Below are 25,374 nucleotides of genomic sequence, written 5' to 3'. Positions count from 1 at the left end.
AAAAAATAAAACGGCATGAAGACCCCTTCACCCTTGCGCGATCTTAAAAGTACCAAGATATTCTAAATCATTGCAATTAGGCAGAGCAGTACTTCCAAAAGTATGTAAGCAACTCACCGAAAGCAAAGTGCTTTATGTGGATTAAGATACAGATTGGAGTATTCCCAAACCACAGCTTTACAGCAAGTGGCACTCGAAATTTTCATCCCCAGGTGCAAACGTTGCGGGCATAGCGGACACAATTCACAAAATATAAAATTGTCCTAGATTTGGAGAACCTGGCAAACGAGTCACGGGAGGCACTTCTCAAATAGGGCGAAAAAGTACAACGTGAAGCCATTCGTCTCGCCCTGGCATCTGCTGATGATTCGTTTGGTTTGTAGGTTTTAACGTCCCAAAGCAACTCAGGCTATGAGACGCCGTAGTGGAGGACTCCGGAAATTTCGACCACCTGGAGTTCTTTAACGTGCACTGACATCGCACAGCACACGGGCGGGGTGGTGGTGGTGGTGACTATGGTTTATTTTTGGGGAGAGGGTACTGGTCACGTCTTATGTTGGCCATCTTTGTGGCATCACTCTTGGTGACCAGGGGGAAGGGGAAGTTGGGGAGGGGAAGGTTGATGACGCCGCCTATGTCGCCGCCATTTCCGCACGAAGCACTATACGCCCATGCAGGCCTACAGAACAGAGCTGAGGCCAGACTCCTCCAGATAAATCAGGAGGAGCCGGTGAGCAGAAAGTTGGTTCCGAGATGGGAAGAGCAATTGCCCTTCGGTATCAGCAGGGAGACCAAGATTCCGATAGCCATTCAGAAGTTTCTGGCGATGGCCAGCGGAGGCTGGACACACGAGGAGCAAGTGTCCCAGTGTGCCAGTATTGCCGCAAGAGGGACAGGCTGGGCTGGGAGCTCGGCCACAGGCATACATGCGGGACGGAGTCCACGTGCAGCCTATTCGAAGTCGTAGGAGGAGGGATTTGTCCTTCCGTGAAAGTTTGTCAGAGAGCCGTTGGAGATGCTCACCAGCGGCAATACGACGGTCAGGATGGAAAGACCTTATCGACCTTCTCAAGATGGGTCTTGAAAAGTCAAAAGGTGTGACAGCCTCAGTGACTGGGGCGCCGTTGTCATGCGCCGCTTTGGCCAAGGCATCCGCCTCTTCATTGCCCTGGACTCCAGTATGTCCTGGAACCCAATGTAGGGCCAGTTGATACCCCGAGTCCTGAAGGGCTAGGAGACGGGCTCGGAGAATGTTCACCGAGAGGTTGGTGCCGTGGTAGATAGTCAGGAGCTGCAGAGCAGATCTGGAGTCGCACAGAACATTCACAGGTCCAGGAGGGACACTGGAAGCGATGAACTGTGCGGCTAGGTGTAGACCGGCCAGCTCAGCAGCTGTTGAACTGGCAGGGAATGACAGGCGGCAGGACCTAGACTGGTCTAGCTGCGGTGCTGTCATAGCAGCAGCTGCTTGGAAGGTAGCGGGTCGAACCGAGCCATCCGTAAAGAGGAGTGTAGATTCTCTACACTCCTCAAGGAGGGCTGCAGTTGTCTGCTGGAAGGCAGCTACAGGGGTGTGACGTTTGGTGTGACCATCCGTATCCAAAAAGACAGGAATTGGGGGTCGATTGGGTGGAGGGGGTAGGACTGAGAAACCTGGGACAGGACCGATGATTTCTCTGTACACTGTATACAGCTTACCCATACGAGAATGGGATTTGCTGTGCAGCCGTGCTAGGAGTGAGGCACCATCTGGAGCATGGCTGAGACGATCAATGTGGGTCAGTCCCCTCTGGGCGAGGAGAAGATCCAGAGGGTAGATACCAGCTTCCGCAAGGGTAGCGGGAATCTGTGAGGATTGAGGGACTCCGAGGAATCTTCTAATCCAACGCCTTCGAATCGTGTCGAGACGAATGACTCGAGTCGACCGAAGGGAAACGAAGGGAAGGGCATATAGGATGACCGAAGTCGCCGCTGCCTCGAAGAGCTTGATTGCCCAAGTGGAGGAGCAACCATTGCCATTAGCAAGGAGACGCTGGACTGCTCTTCCCACACGATCGAGATGGGGAATGAGGGCTTTGTCAGCTGGGATCCAGGTGAGACGGTCGTCAATTGTGAGACCTAGGTATCTCACCTGGCGTTTCCATGGAAGAGGGGTTCCTTCGATATGCAAAGTTGCAAGACGGCGGGAACTCCGTGCTCCTCTGGGATGGTAGACGAGGGCCTCAGACTTAGTAGCCGAGAGGGTCAATCCTTTAGATGATAGGAAGTACTGGACGCCGTCCAGTGCCTGTTGCATAGCCTTCCTAGCGGAGACAATACGTCTCTTTGGAGCTCGGATCCAGAGGGCTATGTCATCTGCATAGATGGAGCAGGAAACTTTGTGGATTCTGATCTGCTGAACGAACTTCGGCAGGCCAGCTAGTACGAGGTTGAACAGCCAAGGACTGAGGACTGATCCTTGGGGAACCCCAGATGTAACAGGACGAGGAGAGCTAAGTGTTTGCCCAACTCGAACTTGGAAGGTGCGATTGGAGAGGAACGCCGAGACAAAGCTACGCAGTTTCCCAGTCACTCCAAGGGCATCCAGAGCCTGCTCAATGATGGTATGGGGCAGGTTGTCAAAAGCGGACTGAACATCCAGAAGGACCAGGAAGACAATATCGCCCGCATATTTGGCTTCCTCAAGGGTGGAGACCACATCTGCTATAGAGTCTGCAGTGCAGCGGTGCTTCCGAAATCCTGTCTGCATCTCTGGAAGGAAGTTGGTTGCTCTGGCGATCCATGTGAGTCGTTCCAGGGCAATGAACTCCATGGTCTTGCAGGCTGCAGATGTAAGAGATACAGGACGGTAGGAGGATAGTTGTTTAGCCGGCTTACGGGGCTTAAGGATGGGAACAACGATGGCATTTCTCCAGTTGTCCGGTAGTATGCTGCTGTCCCATGTGTCGTTGAAGACTGCGAGGAGGCGCTTCTTCTCCGGGGCATCCAGATTACGGAGCATCTGGAGTGTAAGTCCGTCAGCGCCAGGAGCTGATTTCTTCTTCGAGCGGTTGAGGGCACGTTGAAGCTCATGAGGGGCAATGGGTTCATTGCAGAGGGCAGAGATGGTCTGTGCCAAAGCTGCTGGTGGTGAAGGGGTAGCCCGAAGGGGCGAAGGGGGATTCGCCACTGCAAGTCCAGCGGATGGGGGGGGGCGTGGCTGACTTGGAAAGGAAGTCGGCAAGTTGCTCTGCCAAGTCTTGAAAGGAAATGCCTCTTGCGATGGCTGCTCCCAGGACAGGTTGTCGATTGGAGGCAACCTGCAAAAGGGATTTGAGGATGCGCCAGGCAGCAGAGGACTGTCCGGCTGACTGTATGGACCGGCAAATGCTGGCCCAGCTTTCCCGGGAACGACGATTGGCCTGACGACGGCAGCAAGCATCAATCCTGCGGAAGGCCTTCCAATGTTCGGGATGGTGGGTGCGCTCGGCCACTCGCTCAGCCCTTCGTCTGGAGGCCCTAAGTCCGAGTAGACGTAGGTCCGGGACCGGTGCATGTAGTGGTACTGCGCAGGTGATTGTGGAGTTCTTGGCACAACGTCCAAGAAAATCCAGGAAGTCACCTGCAAGTGGGATGTCTTTCACTCGTTCTCTGAACTCGGCCCATTTGGTAATGGGGTAAAGCTTTTCCCTCCTCCTACCCCTCACAGAGGGGTTAAGGAAGATGGGAAAATGAACCGAGCCCAAAGAGTCAGGTGCTCTGGCCCACGAATAGTGGCAGGCATCAGAGATGAGAGCCAGGTCGATGAAAGAAGATCGTCCTGGCCGAATGAAGGTTGGGGAGGTAGGCTGTAGGAAACGAAGGCCAGCCGCATTGATGGCGTCCAAGAGCTTTTTGCCTCGGGTGGTGCTGGACTGGTTGCCCCATGCCCTGTGGTGGGAGTTGAAATCCCCGCAGATAAGGACATCCTTACCTAGACGGGAATGAAGGGCAATGAGGCAGGAGGGGTCCCAAGGAACTCCTGGAGGGACATATACTGAAGCAACTGTAGTGTCCGTGTCACCCATACGGACGCGCACGGCACAGATCTCCAGTTGTCCTAGGTCAGGTTGGGCAACATCCATCAGTGTGTGGGGTATGTCACTCCTCACATAGATGGCTGTGCGGGGCCTGTGTTGTGGATGCGAAGGATCCAGGCAGGGGGCATCATTGCAGTCCTGGTTGGAGCAGCATGAGCGGCCAGAGTACCCGGTGAATCCTGGTAGTCGGAGGTTCTCCGCTGGGACTCGGGTCTCCTGTAAAGCAAAGACATCAAATTCCAGAGATTTCTGGAGGATTAGATCTTTGAGGTCCGCGTGTCGTACTCGCAGGGAGTTGGTATTCCACTGCAAGACACGCGGTCTCCTGGGAACAGGGTTGCGTCTGTTCCTACGTCTGGCCATGATGGCGAGTGGTAGGGCTCCCAGTAATGAGAGCAGCAGCTTCTCCCAATCGGCGAGCGCCAGAGTTGGGTGGGAGCTGGGTCATGAGCGCTTGGACAGCAAGTCGTAGCGCTTCGGTTACCGAAGTGAGTGTGGCTTGGATATCCACCGCCACAGGTTGCTGAGGGGGCTCCCTAGCTGGTACGCTGGGGTGCTTGGGACTCCGTGACTGGAGGGCCTTTGAGTAGGATTCGAACTGGGTAGACCCAGACCCAGTGGGCTGAAGAGGGCGGAGCTCGTTGAGCACTTGCCGCCGATCTTCAGGTGTTGTTGTCTTGCGGAGAGCCGTGGTTAGCTGCTGTTGGTGTCGCCACTTGGGACACGAGGGATCAGCAGCCCGGTGCCGACCTCCGCAATGAAAACACTTGGGAGTGCTGGAAGTGCACTTCCGAGTGTGGTGTGATCCGCCGCAGATGGAGCAGCGATCAGGCCTGGTGCAAGCGGCGGAGACATGATTGAAGGCTCCGCAGCGGGTGCACTGGAGGGGACGAGCTTTCAGTGGTCGAACAGCAAACTTCATCCCATTGATGTAGACATGGTTAGGTGGAGGGGCAGCGAAGCGGACGGAGACAGGGTGGCCTCGACGACGGACGCCGAGTATCTCAACATCAGCCTCAATGCCCTCGGCAATGTCCTGTTCCCGGACCTCGCGATCGACGCCGAAGATAGTGCCCACATGGAAGTCCATGCGGGAAGCCTCGAACGAGCGAACGGGAATATCGAGGAGGGACTTGAGGGTCAGGAGGTGATCGCGGGCTTCTTGGGATGACACATCAGCAGCCACGATGTTTCGTTTCCGGTTGAGCCGGACCTCGATGACCCCTGGCTGGCCATACAGATAGGCACTCATGTGTTCCTTGATGGTTGCCCTCAAAGAAGTGTTCTTCTCTCGAGGGGTGAACAGCACCGTGGCCACACGAGTCACCTTGGGGCGGTTGATTCGGCGTGTGACCGTAGTCCAACCACCGGTATCCCGATCGAGATCAGGAGCCGGATGGTTGGAGCGGGAAGGCTGTTGTGCCGTGGTGGAGTTAGCCTGGTCCTGAGTTAAATCAGAGGAGGTAAACCAGGGAACCTCAGGAGGCGAACCAGAGGATGGTAGGGCAGCGGTCTTGTCAGAATCTTGATGTTCAAGATCCTCGCCTAAGGCTGCAAAGGAGTTATGCAGAGTTACTTCACCTTGGGAAGTGAGCTCTTGCGAGGGTCCGGAGGAACGAGGCTTGCGGAGGCGGCTCGCAGTTGCGAGTACCTCGTCCAGTGCCTTGAGCTGGGAGGCAAGGTCTTCTTTTCCAGCTGGAAAGGAAGTAGATGAAGTGTTGCTCTCACCAGATATGACAGCCTCGAGTGCCTGGAGAGACGCCTCTGGCTGTCCGGTAGGGAGCAAAACAGGTGATCGGCACGAGTCGGACGACTCGGCTGTCGCAGCAGCATCGTCGGTGACCTTGCGCTGTTGGCGCTTGGCCTTTCCTTTGCGCTGAGGCTTGGGAGGTGGGTTGTCGGCAGGATCCCTCAGGAATTGCGCCGCTCTCAACCGGGTCACAGGGGGGGATGGGCTGCGGCTACCGGTCGGAGATGAAGAGACCTGGGGCGGTGGAGGCCCTGAGGCAGGAGGGGGGACAAGGTTGCGACGGGACTCCTCAATGGAGGGGGTTGTCAACAACCGAAGACTGTCGTAGAAGTCTTCAAGTTGTCCCCGGACATGGCACTCGATGTCGGCACGAAAGGATGCCGGATCTCGGCCGAGGCTGCGAGTACGGCGGCGGACCGGTTGGGGACCGCCGCGGCGAGCGGCATGTTGCTCCATAGCAACAAAAACCTGAAAGAACTACAAGCGAAAAAAGCGGCCGAAACCGCAAATTAGTGCGCTTAAGCTCACCTTGAAAGCGACGGTAGGACGAAGAGTTGGTCCCAGCTGCAAGGCGGGACCATGCAGCCGGAAGCCCGGCGCAACCCCGAAGGGGCCGGCGGCGGCGATGCGCTCCCTCAGTGGACCACGGTGAAAATCCGAGTGGTGGAATTCTCGGTAATTAATCCAGGTGAAAATCCACAGAGGGAGCACACAGGGGCCCCGCGGCACTCACACAGCACACGCGCAACGCGCCACAAGCACAGGGGAGGCTTCCGAGGCAGCGCGGCGCTGAGGAGCACGGCCGGGGAGCGAGCGGCGCGATGAGCGCGCGCGTACTCGTCGGAGCGAGCCGCGCACGCGTCCGAACGCGCCGAGAGCTGGAGGTGAAATGCGGCGACCACGGGAGCGCACGAAATCGAAGGGAGCGAGCGACGGAGGTCCGCTCTCGCTGAAGGTTCCGCTTCCACCGAAAAGCAGCTGCCGAGGCCGGGATTCGATCCTGCGCCCTTGGGGAACAGTAGTCGAGCGCCGCAACCACTGCGCCACCCCGGCTGAGCGCATCTGCTGATGAGATCCATGAGATCGACGACTGAGGGTGAGAACCGAGCTGTGCCTCGGATCCTCGCCAACCTCTTGACGGGTGCAAATAAATGTTACTTCTTTCTCTCTCACTCTCTGCGCAAACAATAAAAATAAAAATAAATATGGAGGTCTGATATATGTGCTACGCTTAGATTAATCCACAGCAACAGTTAATATAACATGCCTGTTTACCCATGTTGCCATAAACAAAGTACAGATTTTGAGTAGTTCTACCTATATGCTGTCGCGTGCTCTGCTGTAACGACACATGGTCACTAAACACATTTTATGCTGGTCACATCGACGTGTCGTGCAAAGATGTAGTCAATGCAAGATACACTTCTGGTAGTGGCTTCGAGTGGGTTACTAAAAAAAAGGTTGGCAGAGGTTTAGCTTGGTTAAGCCCGGTAGGTTGTGAAGGCATCCTTAGCAGTAGGCGGCATCATAGTCATGCGCAACGCCGTCTCTCACGGACGGCGCGAGTCGGTCGCCGCTTTATACAGCTGTATAACGTCACAACACTTGTGGTGCTCCTGGCGGAGAGAGCGGGACTTAAACCGCCGTCCATGTGCACCGCCGTCTCTCACCAAAGTTACTAGCAACGTTGGTCTCTCACGGACGGCGCGAGTTGGTCGCCCAGCTTTGAGGCGTGACGTCATAACACCTGTGGCGCTCCAGGCGGAGAGAGCGGAAGTTAGGCCGCCGTTCATGCGCACCGCCGTCTCTCACGGACGGCGCGAGTTGGTCGCCCAGCTTTGAGGCGTGACGTCACACAGAGGTCATGCGAAAGGTCATTTCATGTGCACCGCAAAGGCTTGAAAGTGATTTTTTTGCTTTCGCAATAAAATGTGACCCTATGTAGTTTACGCACGAACACCGGCAACCACTGTGATGTTTTAACGCGGACGTTAGTCGTCACAGATGATGCGGGGAGCGTCCGGTGCCTGCGCAGTACATGTGCGCACATTCGCGTAAGCTTCATGTCTAGGGCTCTCGCGCGCTCCTTGCGAATGCATTCTCGTTCTCACTGACCGTGGCTATCAGAGATAAACGCTCTTGCTTCCGAAGGCGTTTTTAGCATTGCTCCTCGAGGTTCGGTTTGTTCCCGAAGGCGTTGTTGACCTGGCTCTTCTCGTTTTCATAAGGTCTCTTCGATTTGGCTGCATCAGTTCAAGTACAGCCCTGCCGTCCTCGTTTTGTTAAGGCACATTACTAGTTCTGCACGAGTACCCGCCCATCGTGCACTCCTCCGGAGGCGCAAAAAAAGTGCAGCATGGCGAAGAACTACGTTGCGCATTGTTCTGCAGCTTTGTGCAGTCTCTCTCCTTCAAAACCCGGACGCGATTGTTTATGCTGCACGCTGGTGATTAACAATTGGTGGTGGTCAGGAGCGATTATGTAGCGGTGGCTATGATATATGGCATCTTCGAACACGTCCCATTTTTTTTTTAAGCAGTTGCGATCGACTATTGTGCCAGCATGACTTGGCCGCTGAGCGATGCCGAGACCAGTCATACTATCGTGTACAGCGACATCAATCTTGTCGTTTACGGAATACGTATACGGTGGTGAATTGGGGAGGTTTATAATAGGGAGACCTAACCGGTTGGGGGGATAGGGTAATAGCGGGGCTACAATGCGCACGCATGGAGTGCCGAGATAAATAGGCGAGGGGTGCGGCAATCACTCTGGGCATGCGCTCTCGCACCCCGCTATTACCCTATTTTGGACAACCGCTGAACCACACGCGCACGGCAGTCGATAATTCGTGGTACTGCTAACAACGTTCTCGTGTACCCATGCGCATGAATGGATAGGCTCCCAAAGCATCGCTGGGCGGCGCTGCGGCTTCTGATGAGCATCGCCATCTGTGGCAGAAAAACACACACTGGGGCGCGGCCGGCTCGGGCCAAAGGGCCAGGAAGAGATCACCGACAACGCCACATAATTGATACACAAGACCAGCACATCGGTCTCCGCATTTATACCGACGCCGCCCTATATCATGACGATGACACCGGCATCACGTTTGGAACCACCGCTTACTACCAAGAGGGTTCACAGCTGCACGCTACTAGCCACAGTGGTCGCAGGTACTGGTTCGCAACTGAACTCGAATTAACAGCCATCGACGAGGCCCTTCAACACTGCACCAAAGGAACAGATCGTTTCATCCACATCTACACCGACAGTCAAGAGGCTATAAAAACCCTGCAAGCCCGTTCTTACAATTCCTCAGTACAACACAGCATCAAAGAGCGCTGCCGATATCTGCGAGAGACCTCACAAGTCTCGGTACGAATTCATTGGACACCTGGACATCACGCACAAGGAACTGGGAACAGAATGGCCCACGAGGCCGCTGGCGCGCAGCTAGAGGAAGACCGCCGGCATAGCCTTGATGTGGGCCCGTCCAACTCGGACCACCCTTACTGGACCACCCGTCTCCTTCATCATACCGGACTCTGTCATCACGCGGCTTAAACATGAGTGGAGGGGTTTGTTGCGGGACCTTGTCCCCGGTATTACTCCTCCGATCCCTTCCGGCCTCTCTCGTCCAGCCCAAGTTCTAACTCACAAGGCGCGAGCCGGTGCAGCGTACACACCGGACATCCTGAGTCAATGGCGCCGAACCAAGATCAGCTGCCCCAACTGCCCTGCTGACTCCGTTGACCTGCAGCACTTAGTCTGGACCTGTCCTGGCACGGCTGGCCTCCGCGCACGCTACACATCTGCTCACCACATTCAGAGTTACGAAGACTGGACAGCCCCCAATACCAACGCCAAGCGCAAGCTTAGTGCCCTGCTAGACTTCATGTCGGAGTCTGGCGCCCTCAACCTCACCTAACCCACCCCCTTCCCCTCTAGGCCTCAGGTCATCCTCATGAATAAAGGTTTATGAATGAATGAATGAACGGCTCGCTGCCTTTGCGGCGTGCGCCGCACGCTTTCTCTCGCACGAGCTCGCGCCCTCACGCGCCCCCGCAGGCGCATCGTGACATGCCGCCTGCATTCAGTCTTGATACTGGATAACCTGCCGCGTATATCCATGGAGGAAACGTAATTATAGGCGAGAAAACTTTTATTCACGTCTGCACTGTGTACAGCAGACGACAGACGGCGATGTTGTAAATATTGATTGTGAATGCGTTTCCCACGTTAGTGAAAACGTAGGAAGTGTACCTCAAGGTAAATCTGCTATAAAACCTGTGAAAAAATTACCAGTACTGTGAAATAAAGCGGCTCACTCGATCATCATTTTGGCCTGTAGCATGAGATCTATAAACGGTTTTGTTTTTATTATTACGAAGTTACTAAAGCAAATCTTGCAGTAGAAAAATAAGTTATAGCAGGCCGCGGAAAGTCAGGGGCACTTCCGTCCCGCCTAATTCTCCCAAGCGGGGGCGAAAGGAGGAAAGAAAAAGCTGAGAGGACTTCTCCCTCGCGCCTAAATTTTCCCCTCGCACTGACGGCGCCGCCGACTGCGCTGCGTGGCTTGCTTCGTCGCGTGAACCGCTGCAACCGTTACGACTCCGCTCGTTTTGAATTAGAACTGTCGTCTGCGTCGGTCGTCTGCGTAGCCTAGCGCTGTGAATTCTCTGCGTGTTGGCTTATCGGCCAAAGTCGCGATTTTTCGTCGCGGTTCTTTTACTCTGTGCATCTCATTCCTGCTGGCTCTTCGCCCCTTCGTGAGACGAGAGACTTGTCTGCGTGCACCTCCAGTTCCGTGGACCCATCTCGTCTGCTCATTGTGCTGGCCATTACAGTCGGCGATATCCGCTGTGTTTCGTGTTGTTGAACTTGTTACCTTCATGTACTGTGGAGAGACGTGCGTTTCGAAGAAGACGGTTCTTCCAGGAAGGGTAGTGTAAATTTTTAATCATGCATTTTGGTTATGTATAGCGCAGTGACATTACTTGCATCAAATACCAACCACTAGGTAACTAGAACGCAGGTATTTGCTCATGTTTCTACATTTCTTTGATGGTATGGAATGCGTAGAATGAATATGTGCATCATTTATTTAATTTCATATCAACTGTACACATGCTGACAGAAGCAGTGCCGGCAAACTGGGTTCTTTTGTAGTGATAAAGCAAGCATGCAAGATTACAATGTTAGCGCAGAACACATAACACTACTGTAAACTGTTAGCTATGTAAAGTGCGCGTGTGTGAGGGATACCTTGTCGCATATTTTCATTTTCTGTTTCACGTGCAGCTAATAAAAAAGAGAAACGATATCTGCTGTTCTCTGTGCTATTTCTTGCTGCGGTCGGGTACGCTTGCTCGCGAGCGCCTGCGCCCTCGAGAGCGCTATGTTTGTGGTTTTTCTTTCCATCACACTGTTCCTGCCGCGAGCCGGTCGCATGGTCGCGCCGCGGCAGAACGATGATGCGGTAGAAAATCCACGGGCAGAGCGTTTTCCCGGGCGCGGGCGCACGCGAGCGCGCGACCCGCGCTGCTTGAAGCAGCCTACCGACACCCCCTTCAGCGCACCGTTTTTTTGGACCAGTCCGCTATACGGCCTCCCCCGTCAAGTCCATTTTTTACGCGCCCCCGCCCGCTATAATCCTATAATGGGGAGTTTGGCGCTAGCGTCTGTAATTCGTGGCCGCTGGGAGGTATAGGGAGTTTCACACCCCTGGTTATAGTCCGAAGGAGGTGTTTCTTCAAAGGCACGAACGCTAGCAGTCTCAAAAGCACATGCATGCTCCGCGCACTGCACGCGACAGAACCGGCTCGCTGGCTCGGAAGGCAGGTGAATTCCCAGCTTGTACCACAATCCTGCTTTATTTCGGTTCCTATTAAATGGTAGTGATTCATTTATATTTGTTCTGCATTCACAAAACCTGTGATTCGAATAGGGTGCTCCGTGCGAGTGGTGTCAATCGAGCCATAACTAGGATCGCTTTTGTATTGCACTTCCAACATATTTTCGTTATGAATAATAATAATGTTGGCTCATTAATTGGCCAATTTGCGGAAATCTGTAAAAGCGTCTCAGCAAGGCATGTCCCCCCCCCCCCCACGAAAAAAAAAAAAAAAAGAGGCCTCGTTCCTAGATATTTTCTTGATCCTAGGGCACATTCACATATCATCGTCGATCGCGGACGTCGCACGCTGGATATCTGTTGATTTGGTTGCTTTCAGAGCACTCGCACAGCAGGGAGAGAGCACAGAAAATCGGCTAAGCAAGACGCGCGGAGCGAAGAGCATGAAAAATACTCCACCCCCTTCACTTTGTATGCATGGTGTTAAACCATTGTACTCTTATGCCTCTCCAAGACGTCTTTGTCAACTGCCCACATTTTCGAGTTTATGGAGAAGAGGGAAATTGGCTCTTTTCGTTTCCACAAAGAGTGCGAGTCTTCTCAGAACGCTGTCATGCAGTAGTAAAACAGGTATTGTGGAAACGCTTCCAAAAGAATCTGCAAGTTTCACACATGAGCCTCGTCTTTTGGCGCTTCGCCTACTATTGTGGCTACCCATGACACAATGCTACTTAGTACCTCCGTTTCGCATCAGCGAAAGCGTTTTTGTATCGCCAAATAACCTCCAGGCGAAACTCAATCGCCGCACGTGCACAGGAAGCTAGCGGAGCGTCTGCTCCGACGACGTCCCATCGTTTCACATTTCGCCACCATGCCAGGAATGCGGCGTTGCCATCGCGCGGCGAAACTGCAGCCGCGCGTACGTTGAACTTGTCGCAGTCGTTAGTCGCCAGTTTGCGCCAATTTCCAAGCGCAGTTTGTCTATGGCACGTTCGAAATTGGTTATTGCGATACATTCCCAAGTACTGCGCCAACGTTGGCGTCTGGTAGATCGCAGTCCTACAGAACTAGAGCAGCCAGTGAAAGCCAAATCGAAGAGGCCTTAGGCGATCGGCAGTAAACTCAACGAAGACCCCATTACGCGGTCATATCGGGTGGCAGTTGAGATGATGTTCAAGCACGGGGCCACTAATTGGTCAAGGGGTGCCACTGTCTTTCAACACAAGCAAAAATGCAGTGCGCGATGGCTGCGCCACGTCCAGTTAGTGGCCGAAAATGGCGCTAGAGCACACACACGCTACAAGTTCTCCCAAACTAACAATCTTGTGCCTTCTTATATTGGAAGTAGTGAATTAGACCAGTTTGTATGCCTTCAGATGGCTATTTTGAAGTCTCAACACACGAGAATTTTTGGAACTCGTGATAGTCATCAAGACATCTCGGTGCAATTTTGCTTTGGCGGATGGAACCATGGCAGTCAATGGGTGAAAATGTAGCCATTAGATGCATTCCTGCATTAGAATCAAAACTTATGTATTAACGTGTTGAAGACATGTGGGTCTCTGGTTAGTGCACAGATATCGCACAGCAAATGGGCACCCCTTCGAATACAGCCAAGATCAAACTGGCCCTCCATGTCAGTGATCATGTGGACCTAACTTCTGTGCCACCACAAATAACTCTGGCAGTGGCAAGAGGCTGGCAGAATCTGTTGCAAAAACCATAGCCAAAGCAAAGGAAAATAATGATCACACATTGATGGTCATTTATTTGAACGCTGTGTTCAGACAGTTTCAAGCACAGGGGGCTCGTAGCCCTCTGGTCTATCCACCTTCACACCCTCCTCTCCTTTAGCTGCAGTTGCAGTGGTGCTGGCGCCACCCTTGCCAGTGCCTTCTCCATGGAGCTCGAGCAGCTTGCCAACTGAAAAATAATAAAACCCAGTTGCAACAGATGCCTGGGCCTCCAAACCACAATCAGTGAGTGCCTTTCCAGCCTGACTACCTTGGGAGTATCTGCCAAATTAGCATGAAGATCCTAAGACATGCTCCTGACATAACATCCATTTATGAAGAGCTCAACTACTTACCCTATCCTCAACGATGCACGAAACACAAAAGACACCTCACAGAGGCACTGATTACACACGCATACTTCGAAGACTAACGCAAGTCCAGCTTTTGAAACCCACTTATTTGTACCTGTTGCAATGCAGTCCGCAAATTAAATGCTACAACTAGAAGTTTATTAAATCAAAGAAAGTGCAAATGCTGTAATCTCATGTTGGGTTCTGCACACTGAAACCTCACATTTTGTCTTCCCATTTTAACTATTTGAAGAAATATACCAATGCAGGAATTTCAGAGTAAAATATGAAAGCTTTTTGTAGAACTTACAATCCAATGATTTTTACCAAGTGCTTCCAGCAATCGCTAGCAAACGATTAGGGTGACACATCCCGAATGACGTTATTGGGGCTTGCTCTGAGCGCACCAAAGAATGTGAGCGGGATAAGGCACCGCTGTGACTTCGGCTCCTCTAAAAATTTATGCTTGCAAGCCGGCACGCATTGATATGAGGGGGAAAGGAGGACCATTTTCCCCCATCAATGCGTGCTAATGAATTTAGCCTAAGAATTCTTGCATTGCAAAGAGGACTAATGGGATGCCTATTGCTTATGCACATTTTCTAGCTGGTATTTCATGGTCACTTTGTGGGGCTACACTCCAAAACTGATGCTTTTGTCCTCAGGCATCACAAGAAGGCATAAAAGAAATGGCTAGAGTACTGCCTCGACATTTTATCGGCTGCTACCACATCCAAAACTGTTGTCACAGTAATAAAAAACAATAGCTGTCACCCTGACATACGGTTTTTCACATCACACTGTTGTGATGTACAAAAAGCTGGCACTTGGTCTTTTATTTTTTATCATCAATACAGGGAACATAAAACTATATGGAGCTGTTTCTTGTTTATGGAAATTCCTTAAGTGCCTTACAAAATGTCAATAAACCTTAGAAAAAGTTCTCCCCATTTCCCTAACAAGAATAGCGAGCTTCTATCCCCCCATGACTAATTCATGCTGAAAAATCGATTTTTCACTGTACACGAAGTGCACTTACGCTCGAATTTCGGCTTTTTGAGCACCTTCACTTTTCGGATGAGCACGTCATGCAATGGGTAGATGTGCTGGCAGCTCTTTTCGATGTCCTTTCCAATGCTCCCAGGAATTCTGCATGGTTCAAGAAAGAAGTGCTGTGTTGTATTTATCACTGCAATGCACTTAGCACAAATAAAACAATACAGTTGACAGCAACACGACTTACAGCTTGTTGACAACCTCCTTGAGGCTTGTCGAAGACACCTCGAGAATCATCATCTCAGTCATCTTCTTCCTGATGAGCCGAACCTGCATATGCAAAAGCACTGTCACTGCACAAGCCACCTTTACCAAGCGATCCCTTAATGTAAAATGTTGCAAGCTACAACAAACCTAGAGAACAAGTAATACACCCCTGTCAGTGGAATATGTGCCAACCTTGGAGAGATTGGCTTTATTTGCGGGAATCTTCAGGAGCAGTTTTCGCAAGCTTTAAAAAGCTGCCCAAGTAGTTTTGCTAGTATCACGACATGATCCAAGCTCGCAGCTCTTCAGCAGCAGATGTTGAAGGGTTGTGTTGCACACTGAGCGGAATTCAAGTTTTAGTTCCTAACTGCCGTTGCCAGACACGCGGTCGTATTTACATGCTGTGCAAAACGTTCATCTTTTCTCGATGTCACAAAGTACTGAAATTCAGATAGCTTTGATTTATTTGGCTTGGACCGACTGCTTAGTCAAGACACGCGGTCGTATTCACATGCTGTGCAAAACGTTCATCTTTTCTCGATGTCACAAAGTACTGAAATTCAGATAGCTTTGATTTATTTGGCTTGGACCGACTGCTTAGTCAATGATGTAAGGATGGCCACTGATGGTGATGCAGTTGCAGGTTCTAAGAACCATCTTTGCAGAGGCAATTTTTCGGGAGATATAGGGCAGCAGTCGTAATAATTCAGTGAAAAAATCACGAGTTGGCAGGTACGCACCAGCAAATTCAGCATAATTCAAGCTGAATGGCAGTGGTGTATAATGCCACTAATCGGCTGGTACAAAAACAACATACTCAGAAAACCAAATATGCAGCAGACACAAGAGGTTAAAGTTTAAATAAAGAGTTCTATCAGTGCAAATATTAAATCTGGTGTGAAACTATTTGCAGAGGTGCAACAGCCGAAACAGGATTTGTAGCAAACTTAAGAACAGCAAAATCTTAGTTCTGGAGGAGTAAAATCCATATTTGGAGGTGTTGGGGGAGCTAAAAAACTGCACGTTGCAGCAAGAATTTTGGATCCGTTAAAAAAAAAAAAAAAAATGAAGAAAGTATGAATACTGGACCATATGAATGCGATATCCATTGAAATCTAGCAAGGACCACCGGCATATCACAGGCGCTAGATACTTCCTTTAGGAATCAGAGTGCCTAATTTGTAAATAAGCATTTTGTATTGCAAGGCATGCTATCGCACTAAAGAAAAAGGAGAATGTGAGCCATAAAACAGAGAAAGGTAACTTTTGAACCTTCGGGGGATGAATAAAGAACTTTTGTTGCATCTAGTGCAGTCTGCCAAATGAATCCCACAATGTTACCTTGCTTGCAAGACTTAAAACAATGCATACCTGCCAACCTAGCAATATGAAAATTCGGGAGACCGCCGCTGAGGAGAGGAGGTTTTTTTTTTTTTTTTTGTTCAGCGATCCGGAAATTACCGAGGCCGGCAACATAGGAAAAAGGTGAAATTGGCAGCCCACTTGTTTATTTTGAAGTTATCTCTGTGTTGTTGCACAGTCAGAAACGAAGTACAATGCAGTTCTCCATTGTCTGCTTGTCTAGAACAAGGTTTCAATTTTCCGCCCTGTGGCCTCTCCATGCAACTGTTTCTTGCAAACAACGCAATCAGCTTTCGACATGCTGTGATTCCTCGAGGTAGTAAGTTGCCCCGATAGGATACATTTGCGACATGTTATCGTTGCTTCCATCCACAATGATCGCGAAAACACTGCATTTCAGACTCCAGCATTGAGCTCTTTGCGTCCGCACCTGTAGCGCATCCCGCAATAACATATCGGCAACATTCTCCGAAATAACGGTTCTACGTGATCACTCGCGCTTAGCAGCAGATTGTGTTCGACAAGAAATCTCGTGTAGAGGCTCTCTGCACGGATCACACACAGTCTTCGCCAATATTTTGGAAGAAATTGCCGATGGTGCCCTGCACTTCTGCAGCAAAAACATACTTCTTAGGCTTTTGTAAAGTGATGTGCATCTTGATGTTATTGAGTCGTGCGAAACGCTCAGATCATGATGTTATAAGTAGTTCTAACACTGTGGCTCACATCACAGCCGCACGTGGTACAAAATCCATACTTCGCCATTAGCTTTCAGTGCCACTGATCGTTCCAAATCAGGGTAACACAAGACGTAGTTCGGCTTTCCCCACTTTACCTGAAAAAGCCATCTGAAGCCTAGCACGGTTAACGCACCCACGATCTGGATTGCTAATTGCGCGAGTCAGCCTGAGAAGAGCCAATCAGGAAAATCCAATATGGCAACGCCCGTTGGTTATTCGCGTTCGTGGAGGTGCCAGCGGCTGCTACCGCGATTAAAGGTGCATGCTGGTGGTTAACTGTTCCTGCGCTGCTTTCGGCATGGTTATATTGGAGGATGCTATAAGATTAGTTATAGCCCGCATAAAATAAATAAACCGCTGGGCTGTGGCGACCACTTTTTGGAAGATCTAAGGTCGCGTCCGTACAATTGGGAGATTTATTACAAATTCGGGGGAGTTGCCAGGTATGCCATTGCTTTACTGCCTGAGAAATCCAAAGCTTGTATCGCGTGAGGGCAGCTCCAGAAGAGCCCAATTCGAAGCTATGACTGCGATCAGCCCGTGCCCTAAAGAGAGGGCAGCAAAAAAAAGTTGATCCGAAAGTATATACGAAAAAACTAACCAAAAGGTGAAAGGGCAAATGCCGCCGCAAGCGGCCAAGAAAGCAAGTCGTAAGCAAGGAAAACTGACGAGCAAGGAGACTGCAGTATTTGGCCAGTGATGTACGCTTTCTATGGCTAAGGATATTAGGTTACACATTTCATGCACAGAGCAGGCTTTGTAGTAGTTCAACGTTCCAGCTTCCGTAAGTATTAATTTTTGGCAGTCTAGAGCTCCACTGTGGCGCTATAGAATTCAAAATGTAGGGTGCTGCATGTTTCCCGACTTGATAACATCAGAAATAAATTTGGTTTGTGGGGTTTAACGTCCCAAAGCGACTAAGGCTACAAGAGACGCCGTAGTGTAGGACTCCGGAAATTTCGACCACCTGGGGTTCTTTAATGTGCACTGACATTGGACAGCACAGGGGCGCCTGCTTTTCGCCTCCATCGAAAAGCGGACGCCGAGGCCGTAATTCGATCCCGCGTCCTTGGGAACAGTAGTTGAGCGCCATAACCACTGCGCCACCCCGGCGGGGTAGAAATAAATTTAGCATGTACCATTTCAAGTTATATTAGCACAAAGACAGAAGCCAGAACTGATGCACAGTCTTTGGCAAAAGTAACCGAGCAGCCCAGCAGGCTAGCGGAGCAGGCGCAGTGCCGAGCGGCTGCGTGGCAGTCGCCGTTAATGAGTGCTGCTCCCTCGCCATCTTGGGATTTAAAATGTCAAGCAGGTAGAATGTTCGGCATCCGATTTTGAGCCGTTGGAGCATTGCGCTACTGAGGGAGGGTGTTGTGCACAGCAAAACTCGCTTAACGTTCATTTTGGACTGGAGCTGTGAAGCAGCACTCTTCGTTGCAATAGCTTGAGAGTTGAATCCCAGTACACAGCTCCCATAGATGAAACAGTTTGAAAAGTGGTTGTTTCAGTCTCGTTTCGAATGCTACCACAGTGAGATAGCGCACGACAGAAAGCTCGGTGTGGTTTTTTTTACCTCAATTCTTATTCGATGGTGATGATTCATTGAGCTAGATAGAGACTAAAACAAGGCAATATATTCTGCTCTTTTAAGTGCGGTTACTCCTCCCTGTGTAATGAGGCAAATCCGCCAATGTCCTAAATACGAGAAATCTGAGCAGAGATTGCGAGTCTCAAAAATATTTTGCTATCGCGAATGAGTGATGTAAATGTTTCCTAGCATATTACCCCCAAGAACCCCTGCTACTGCGAAGGGTGCCTACGAAGGTTTTCTACTAGCATTGGAACTCCCTCCGAAGCTTCACCTGTTGAGGTCAAGGAGATCAGCAAGGGCAAGAGTCAAAGGTTTGCAGGCTTATCTTGTGTTGCACTCCAGGGTTCCATTCCAGCATCTTTATTTACCGAGTCAATGATGGCCAGCAAGCACTAAACTGCCACTCTGCCAGCAAGCACTAAACTGCCAATCATGTGGCTAGGTATTAGTGAGCAATGCAAAAATAGTTCGCTGTCTGAATGCTGCGCACCTTGTTTTCTCTTAATTTCCAAACATATAGTTGTCAGGTTGGTCATATGCACTCAAAATAAAATTATTAAAAAAGTGGAGGAAGCACATGGATGAATAAGAGAAAACTATAGGTAGGCATTAGAATGGCGTGATGCCATATAAAAATAAAAACTAATTAAAATTCCAGTGAGGCGCACTGCAGTGTCTGAAATGTCGTGACTGGCCGTATCACGACCACAGAAAGTTGTCCGCGAGTATGGCAAACTTCTGCAGCTAGTACAGTAGAATCTCGATGATACGAATTCCAAGGGAGTATGCAAAATAATTGCATCACCCCAAATTCGTATGATCCAAAACAAGTCAACTTCCACATGGGAATGAATTGAAAATGAACCAAACTTCATTATGGTGAACTACTTTCGGCCGAAAAGTCCGTAATGCTTGTCTGCACCTTTTTGCTGTTGATGTCGCAGACAAACTCCACCTGAAAGGCATAAAACCATGCTGCGGTTTCGTCGCTCAAGCTGCCGGCACTTACGGTGCGACGCAGAACGTCTTAAGCGTGAAGAGTATCTGCCGTTGACGGCGGCTGATCACACTAGTCGTCAGCGTCACCATCCCTGTCAGGCTCACTTTCGCAATCATTCGCTTTGAATTCGTACCAGCCGTAATCGTATCATCGAGATTCTACTGTAGGGGCATTTCAACACAGCCCGATGCAAATTTAACAAATTTTATGCTTATGGTGCAGCTTGGCGCAGAAATATGCACCTGTACCAAAATGGCGCATTTGGTGCAGCTGTTGCACCCGTAGAAGCCCTACCCGTCCATCCTTTTCGGTTGTTTCATGCTCTGATCTCTGAAGTATATAAAACTCGAACTGAGCGCTTGACATAGTCAATGTCAATTGCGCTTTGTATTAACTGTTGTCAGCCATATTTTACATTTATTGAATTCGAAAAACAAAATTAATTTAACTTGGCTTAGATTTTGATGGCTGAAGTGTAGCAGCACAGGTGGAAATAGTCGAACCTCTATTATAACGAAGCCATAGTTTTGAAAAAGAGGAAAAAAAAAAAAAAAAAACTGCATTACATCGAGAATTTTGCCGCATAGAGGTTCTTGTCTTCCAGTGGCGCGAACGATACTGTGTATCCCTGAAATCTTCCTATTCAGTTTTATTTTGCCTGCATGCATTCAGGAGGCTAATACAGGCAGTCTTGGAAGAAACAACAAATAGAACAAGTGGTGAGAGTAGCACAACAATGCTTCATTAACTTGAAATAGCATATATCAAAACATCGCACCAGTGCAGGTTTTCTGCAGAGCTGAGTAGCTCTCCCCACTGCAGTGCTGTTCCAGTCTAAACATCACACAAGCTATTTCAACGTCCACGCATATGGTGCTTCGCAAAGGAGGAATATTTTCCCGCCTCCTTAACTGTACTGCCTTAGAAACATGCTGCAAGCTTTTATGACATTTTTGTTTGTTTGATTTCTAGGCGGTAAAGTTTGCCGAAGTTTGCATTCTATGCTCGCAAAGCCTTCATTATATTGAAGCTCAGTCAAAATTACTAAGTTAAATCGAGGGAAAGAAATGTGCCTTTCAATGGAAGCAAGAAACTTAAACGAAAAAGTTTGTTGCATCATGATTTTAGTTATACAGTCAAACCTTGATATAACGAATTATCAAATATATCAAACTCTTCCGAAATATTTTTGCTAAACACGTATTTTTAACTTCCTATAGTGAATGCAGTTCGGCATAAAACGGATATTACGAATTTCGCAACGCCAAGCACTACCTGAAGCAGGAGGCAGGCTTCGTTGCACTACAAGTGTGTTGTGCGGCGCAGCAAACGTTCAGGACTACCTCGCAGGCACTGACAGCGCCACAGATGCCACGACAGCATGGAGAGTTGACAGCCAAAGAAATCTATGGCCTCAGAAATCACCCCCACGCGCGTGGAGGTGATCTTGGAGGCCATGAGAAATTGTTCGCATCTCACAATTGCTGACAGCGCCGCTTCAGCAGCGATGCGATCGAATGTTGCTTTTGCCTTTTAGTGTTAGCAGTGGCGTCACGGCGAGGCCCGTCGTAGCGTTTGGTGGAGGCTGCGTCGTTCGAGTGTGGTGCGCGGGTGTACATAGTGCTGTGATGGCGGTGAACGTGAAAAAAAGAGCAGCACTGACGTTAAAGACCAAGCTCGAGATAAAATCAGAGCCTTCAAGGCAGTTTACAAGAGGAGACTGACACTTCTCGTGAACCAGCACGGCCTTTGCAGGCCATGGTTGTTCGAAACTAAGCCCCCGAAGGAGCACAGCAGGGTTAGCAGAGCCTCTTCCAAACGCACACCCCTGAAAGAGCCGGGCACCGGGCTGAGGGACGCTTGTACCCAATTTTACCGGTGGGTGTCAGGCGGCGGGTTTCGAACTGACCACCTCCCGCAGCAGAGACGGGTGCCCAAACCACTCGGCCATGACTGCGTGACACTTCATGGGACAGCGTGAAAGGCAAAATGATTGCCAACTGCTTTCGGCAAGCAGGTTTTGTTCCAGCAGAGGCCCGTGCATTAAGTGACGATCGGACGAAGCAGAAGCAGAGCACCGTGAGCTTGATGGGGCCTGGAACGACTTTTCGCATTTTGTTGGTGACATGCCCGCAACAATGACTGCAGAGGACTTTGCAGGCGACGACATCGTGACGACTATGGGAGTGCTGACGGACGCCGGAATCGCTGTGGAAGTTTCTGAGAATCTCGCAGACAAAGCTCAGACTTCACAAGAAGCGCTTGCTGCATTGGATTTACTGCGCAGCCGCAGTGGTTTTGCCCTTGTTGAATGTTTGCAAACTTTGGAACAGGGCATGATATGGAATGTGATCAACACAAAAAAGCAGGCCGCGATAACGCAGTTCTTTGAGCGTAAATAAATTGACGTGACCAAAGTAGGCACCATCAGAGTTTTGCTACTCCTGCACGTATTTTCTACGAAATTTTATATTACAAATTATGGATAAAGCGAACTATCTTCCGATTTTTTTTTAACTGTTCGCTATAACGAGGTTTAACTGTATTGAGGTTCAACCGTAATATGATAGCACCGCAAAGGACATGCAACTGTGTCGTACAGAAATAAACTAGATGCCATCCAATACGAATGATAATATTCTAGTGTGAAGGGAATGCAGCTCAAATACAATGAAAAAGCACTAACCTGGTTGTGCTGGGCATAACATGTCTTCTTCAGCTGGTTGGCACACTTTTTGGTGAAGCCGATGCAAAACATTCGCAGCAGGTAGCCATCGGTCGTCCGCACATCAACTGTTGCCTCAATCAGGGTCTGCAGTGTCACAAGCAAATATACTCAAATGTAACTGGGCTTAGTTGCAGTAATGATTCTATTGACCCTGCGCACGGGTCTTTCAGGTCAAATAACTGATTTTCAGATAATGGTAGCTTTTTACCAGCAATTATCTTCTCCCAAAAGTCAGTACTTTCGGCATAATGTTAAGTTTAGATCATCGTGCGGGCAGAATTAGCGCAGTAGCAGACGAAGGGGAGAAAAAAAAAAAAATTAATTGTGCGGAACCGCCGTTCTACCGTACCGACCTCGACCATGCTGGGCTCGTTTGAAAGGGCGCACAGTGGGCTTCAATTTCCTACCACTGCTGCTCACCTGTGTCCTCAATGGCCACTGAGAAAAACCACCACAAACAATAAGAAAAAGATCTTGTTCGTTGCCGAGTGCACCTGATTGTGACCGAGCCATCAGATTGGAGAATTCCGCTGCACGTCATCTGCTTGACCCTTCCGCAGCAGCCCAGCCCGCCGATGCGGGACGCTATTTTGTAAAGGCGTGATTAATCCGAGACAATCTGCCTCAGAAAATTTCGCTTGTGCAATGAAATTGCATTGAAATAAAAATGGCAGGCAGTACAACTGTTGCGCTAACGAAAGTTGTTCCAGCCATTCGGGAAGGCAAGCGCCATAACTGCCGCATGCCTGTGGTGAGCCGGATTTAATATAGCACTATTGAAGAACCGGCAAGAGGGTGATTCCTTTAGCCAGAGGGTTCAAGTGCACACAATCCATAACTTGCATGATAAATGCAGCGAAAACGAGCAGTACCAACTTAGCATAGTTTCACTCACTTGTGCCTTGTGTGCGGTTGACGAATGTTTTTCCAATGTTCCTGACAGTATACATAGCCGGTGCCTTGACATCATACCAGTGGTGATAACTTCCAAAAGCATTCAGTGTCACAGCGGTTGAAATAGGCTTACCGAGCGGCCTTTTGTATGCTAGATTTTAGGCCTGAACCCCATAACTTCTGCACCATAACCAATAACACTACATTGCAGGAGTGAATACAGTTCTGGGCACAGAGCACATGATAGCTTCGACGATAACAGCCTAACCTATCATAAAGTGCGGCAGTTGAAGTGTTTGTGGTCAGCATCCACCAAGACAGGTCAGGATGAAAGTGCTTTACTGCCTGCTAATCACCACATAAACAATTTGCAGACATGCTGGTGACAATGTCTGAGAACCGGTGTACTTAGACTGTGCACATTTCCAGTCTGTTTAAATATGCATGGCAAGAAGCCTTCACAGTGCCCATGATGCCAAATGCAACACAATCAATGCATTAGGCAAAGCCAAAATTTTACATCCAGAAATTACATGACGCCGACTTGAAGACTACTAGACTCAACCACATTGAACAAATTCTAGAATAACACATGTAAAATGCGCATAATGCAAAATATAAATATGACAGACTAAAGACTTCACCGATTCAGTGTTGTTGGAACAGTGAAAACAGATGAAAGGCTGAAGGAGGAACAAATGGATGAACACTGCTCCTTCCCCTGCCTATTGTCCGTTCGCAACATCCCACGCAAAATTTACCGAGCAACCTGTTCAACTGTCTTATGTTCATCCTACCCAGAAGTGGCCCACAGCTATCGGCACAAAACACAGGTACCTAAAAACAATTTAGAGCGTCAGCAATAGTTGTAAATTAAAGTTGAATGTCAACTGACTGCGGCCTTTTATCACAATGGTATGTATTCGAGTCCGTGTGCAGCAAGTTACTTGCCTGAGATGTGCCCCCTAGTTTTGTGCAACAAATGCAGCACTACATTCTTAAAACGTGCCATTGTGTAAGCGTACACTACACACAACTGTAACTCACCTGCCACTTCTTAACCATAGAACGCAGCTTGTCAGTGGTCAAGTCCATGCCGTGGAAGTTGGTGAGAACGTTGCGCCCCTGTACTTCCTCGGCAATGAGGCGGAACTTTCGGAAGGCATCCTCGCCGTTCGTCAGATCGGCTTGGGACACCTCGAATACACGTCCCTTCAGGCCTTCGGATGCAATCTCTGTCGAAAATAAACGTCAACGTAATGTAATTCAGTGACATGCCTGCGCGGTCGTTTGCATTGAAATAAAAATGGCAGGCAGTACAACTGTTACGCTAACGAAAGTTGTTCCAGCCATTCGGGAAGGCAAGCGCCATAACTGCCGCATGCCTGTGGTGAGCCGGAATTAATGTAGCACTATTAAAGAACCGGCAAGAGGGTGATTCCCTTAGCCAGAGGGTTCAAGTGCACACAATCTATAACTTGCACGATAAATGCAGCGAAAACGGGCAGTACCAACTTAGCATAGTTTCACTCACTTGTGCCTTGTGTGCGGTTGACGAATGTTTTTCCGATGTTCCTGACAGTATACATAGCCGGCGCCTTGACATCATACCAATCTTTGCGTGTGAACGGGTCTACACTGGAAATGTGCGAAATAAAAATAAAGGAAGCGAGATTAGCAAGATTTCACGACACAACAAAAGGCACCGGCGGTTCCATGCACTGGTCACCAGCCACACCGTCACTTCTATCGAGTCCCATCCACCAAAATTTGCAAGTTTAAAACGCAATTCTATGTATTGACATAACAAAAAACATCAATCGCATTCATTAAAGATCATATTATGACTTACATCTTCTTCTTGACGCCCTTCTTTCCGCCTTTCGAGAGCCCCTTATTTTTTCCGACAGCCATCGCGAAAGCGCTGAAGATGAAAAAGAGCGGAACTTGCTAGGATACTCTCGAAGCAGACTCGATGGCAAACTCTCAACGCCGCTCCGAAGCGCTGGAGTTGCTTCCGGTGCCGTGACCGCGCAGTCCTG

General features: G+C 49.6%; 1 protein-coding gene across 1 annotated transcript; it reads right to left on the bottom strand.

The window, feature by feature from the left end:
• Positions 1-13,407: 13,407 nt before the first annotated feature.
• Positions 13,408-25,341, bottom strand: RpS3A (ribosomal protein S3A). Its single transcript, XM_084601633.1, has 7 exons — positions 25,185-25,341; positions 24,867-24,970; positions 24,380-24,567; positions 22,397-22,522; positions 14,995-15,077; positions 14,791-14,900; positions 13,408-13,588 (listed from the first exon to the last, which is right to left on the bottom strand). The coding sequence occupies exons 1-7, from the start codon at positions 25,244-25,246 to the stop codon at positions 13,449-13,451; spliced, it is 813 nt and encodes a 270-aa protein (XP_084457759.1). The 5' UTR covers positions 25,247-25,341; the 3' UTR covers positions 13,408-13,448.
• Positions 25,342-25,374: the final 33 nt, after the last annotated feature.

The sequence above is a fragment of the Amblyomma maculatum genome, chromosome 4, assembly GCF_055883805.1.
Source record: "Amblyomma maculatum isolate TAMU_Amacu chromosome 4, ASM5588380v1, whole genome shotgun sequence".
NCBI lineage: Eukaryota > Metazoa > Arthropoda > Arachnida > Ixodida > Ixodidae > Amblyomma > Amblyomma maculatum.
The sequence above is the reverse complement of the archived record's forward strand: the minus strand, read 5'-3'. Positions and strand labels throughout refer to the sequence as shown.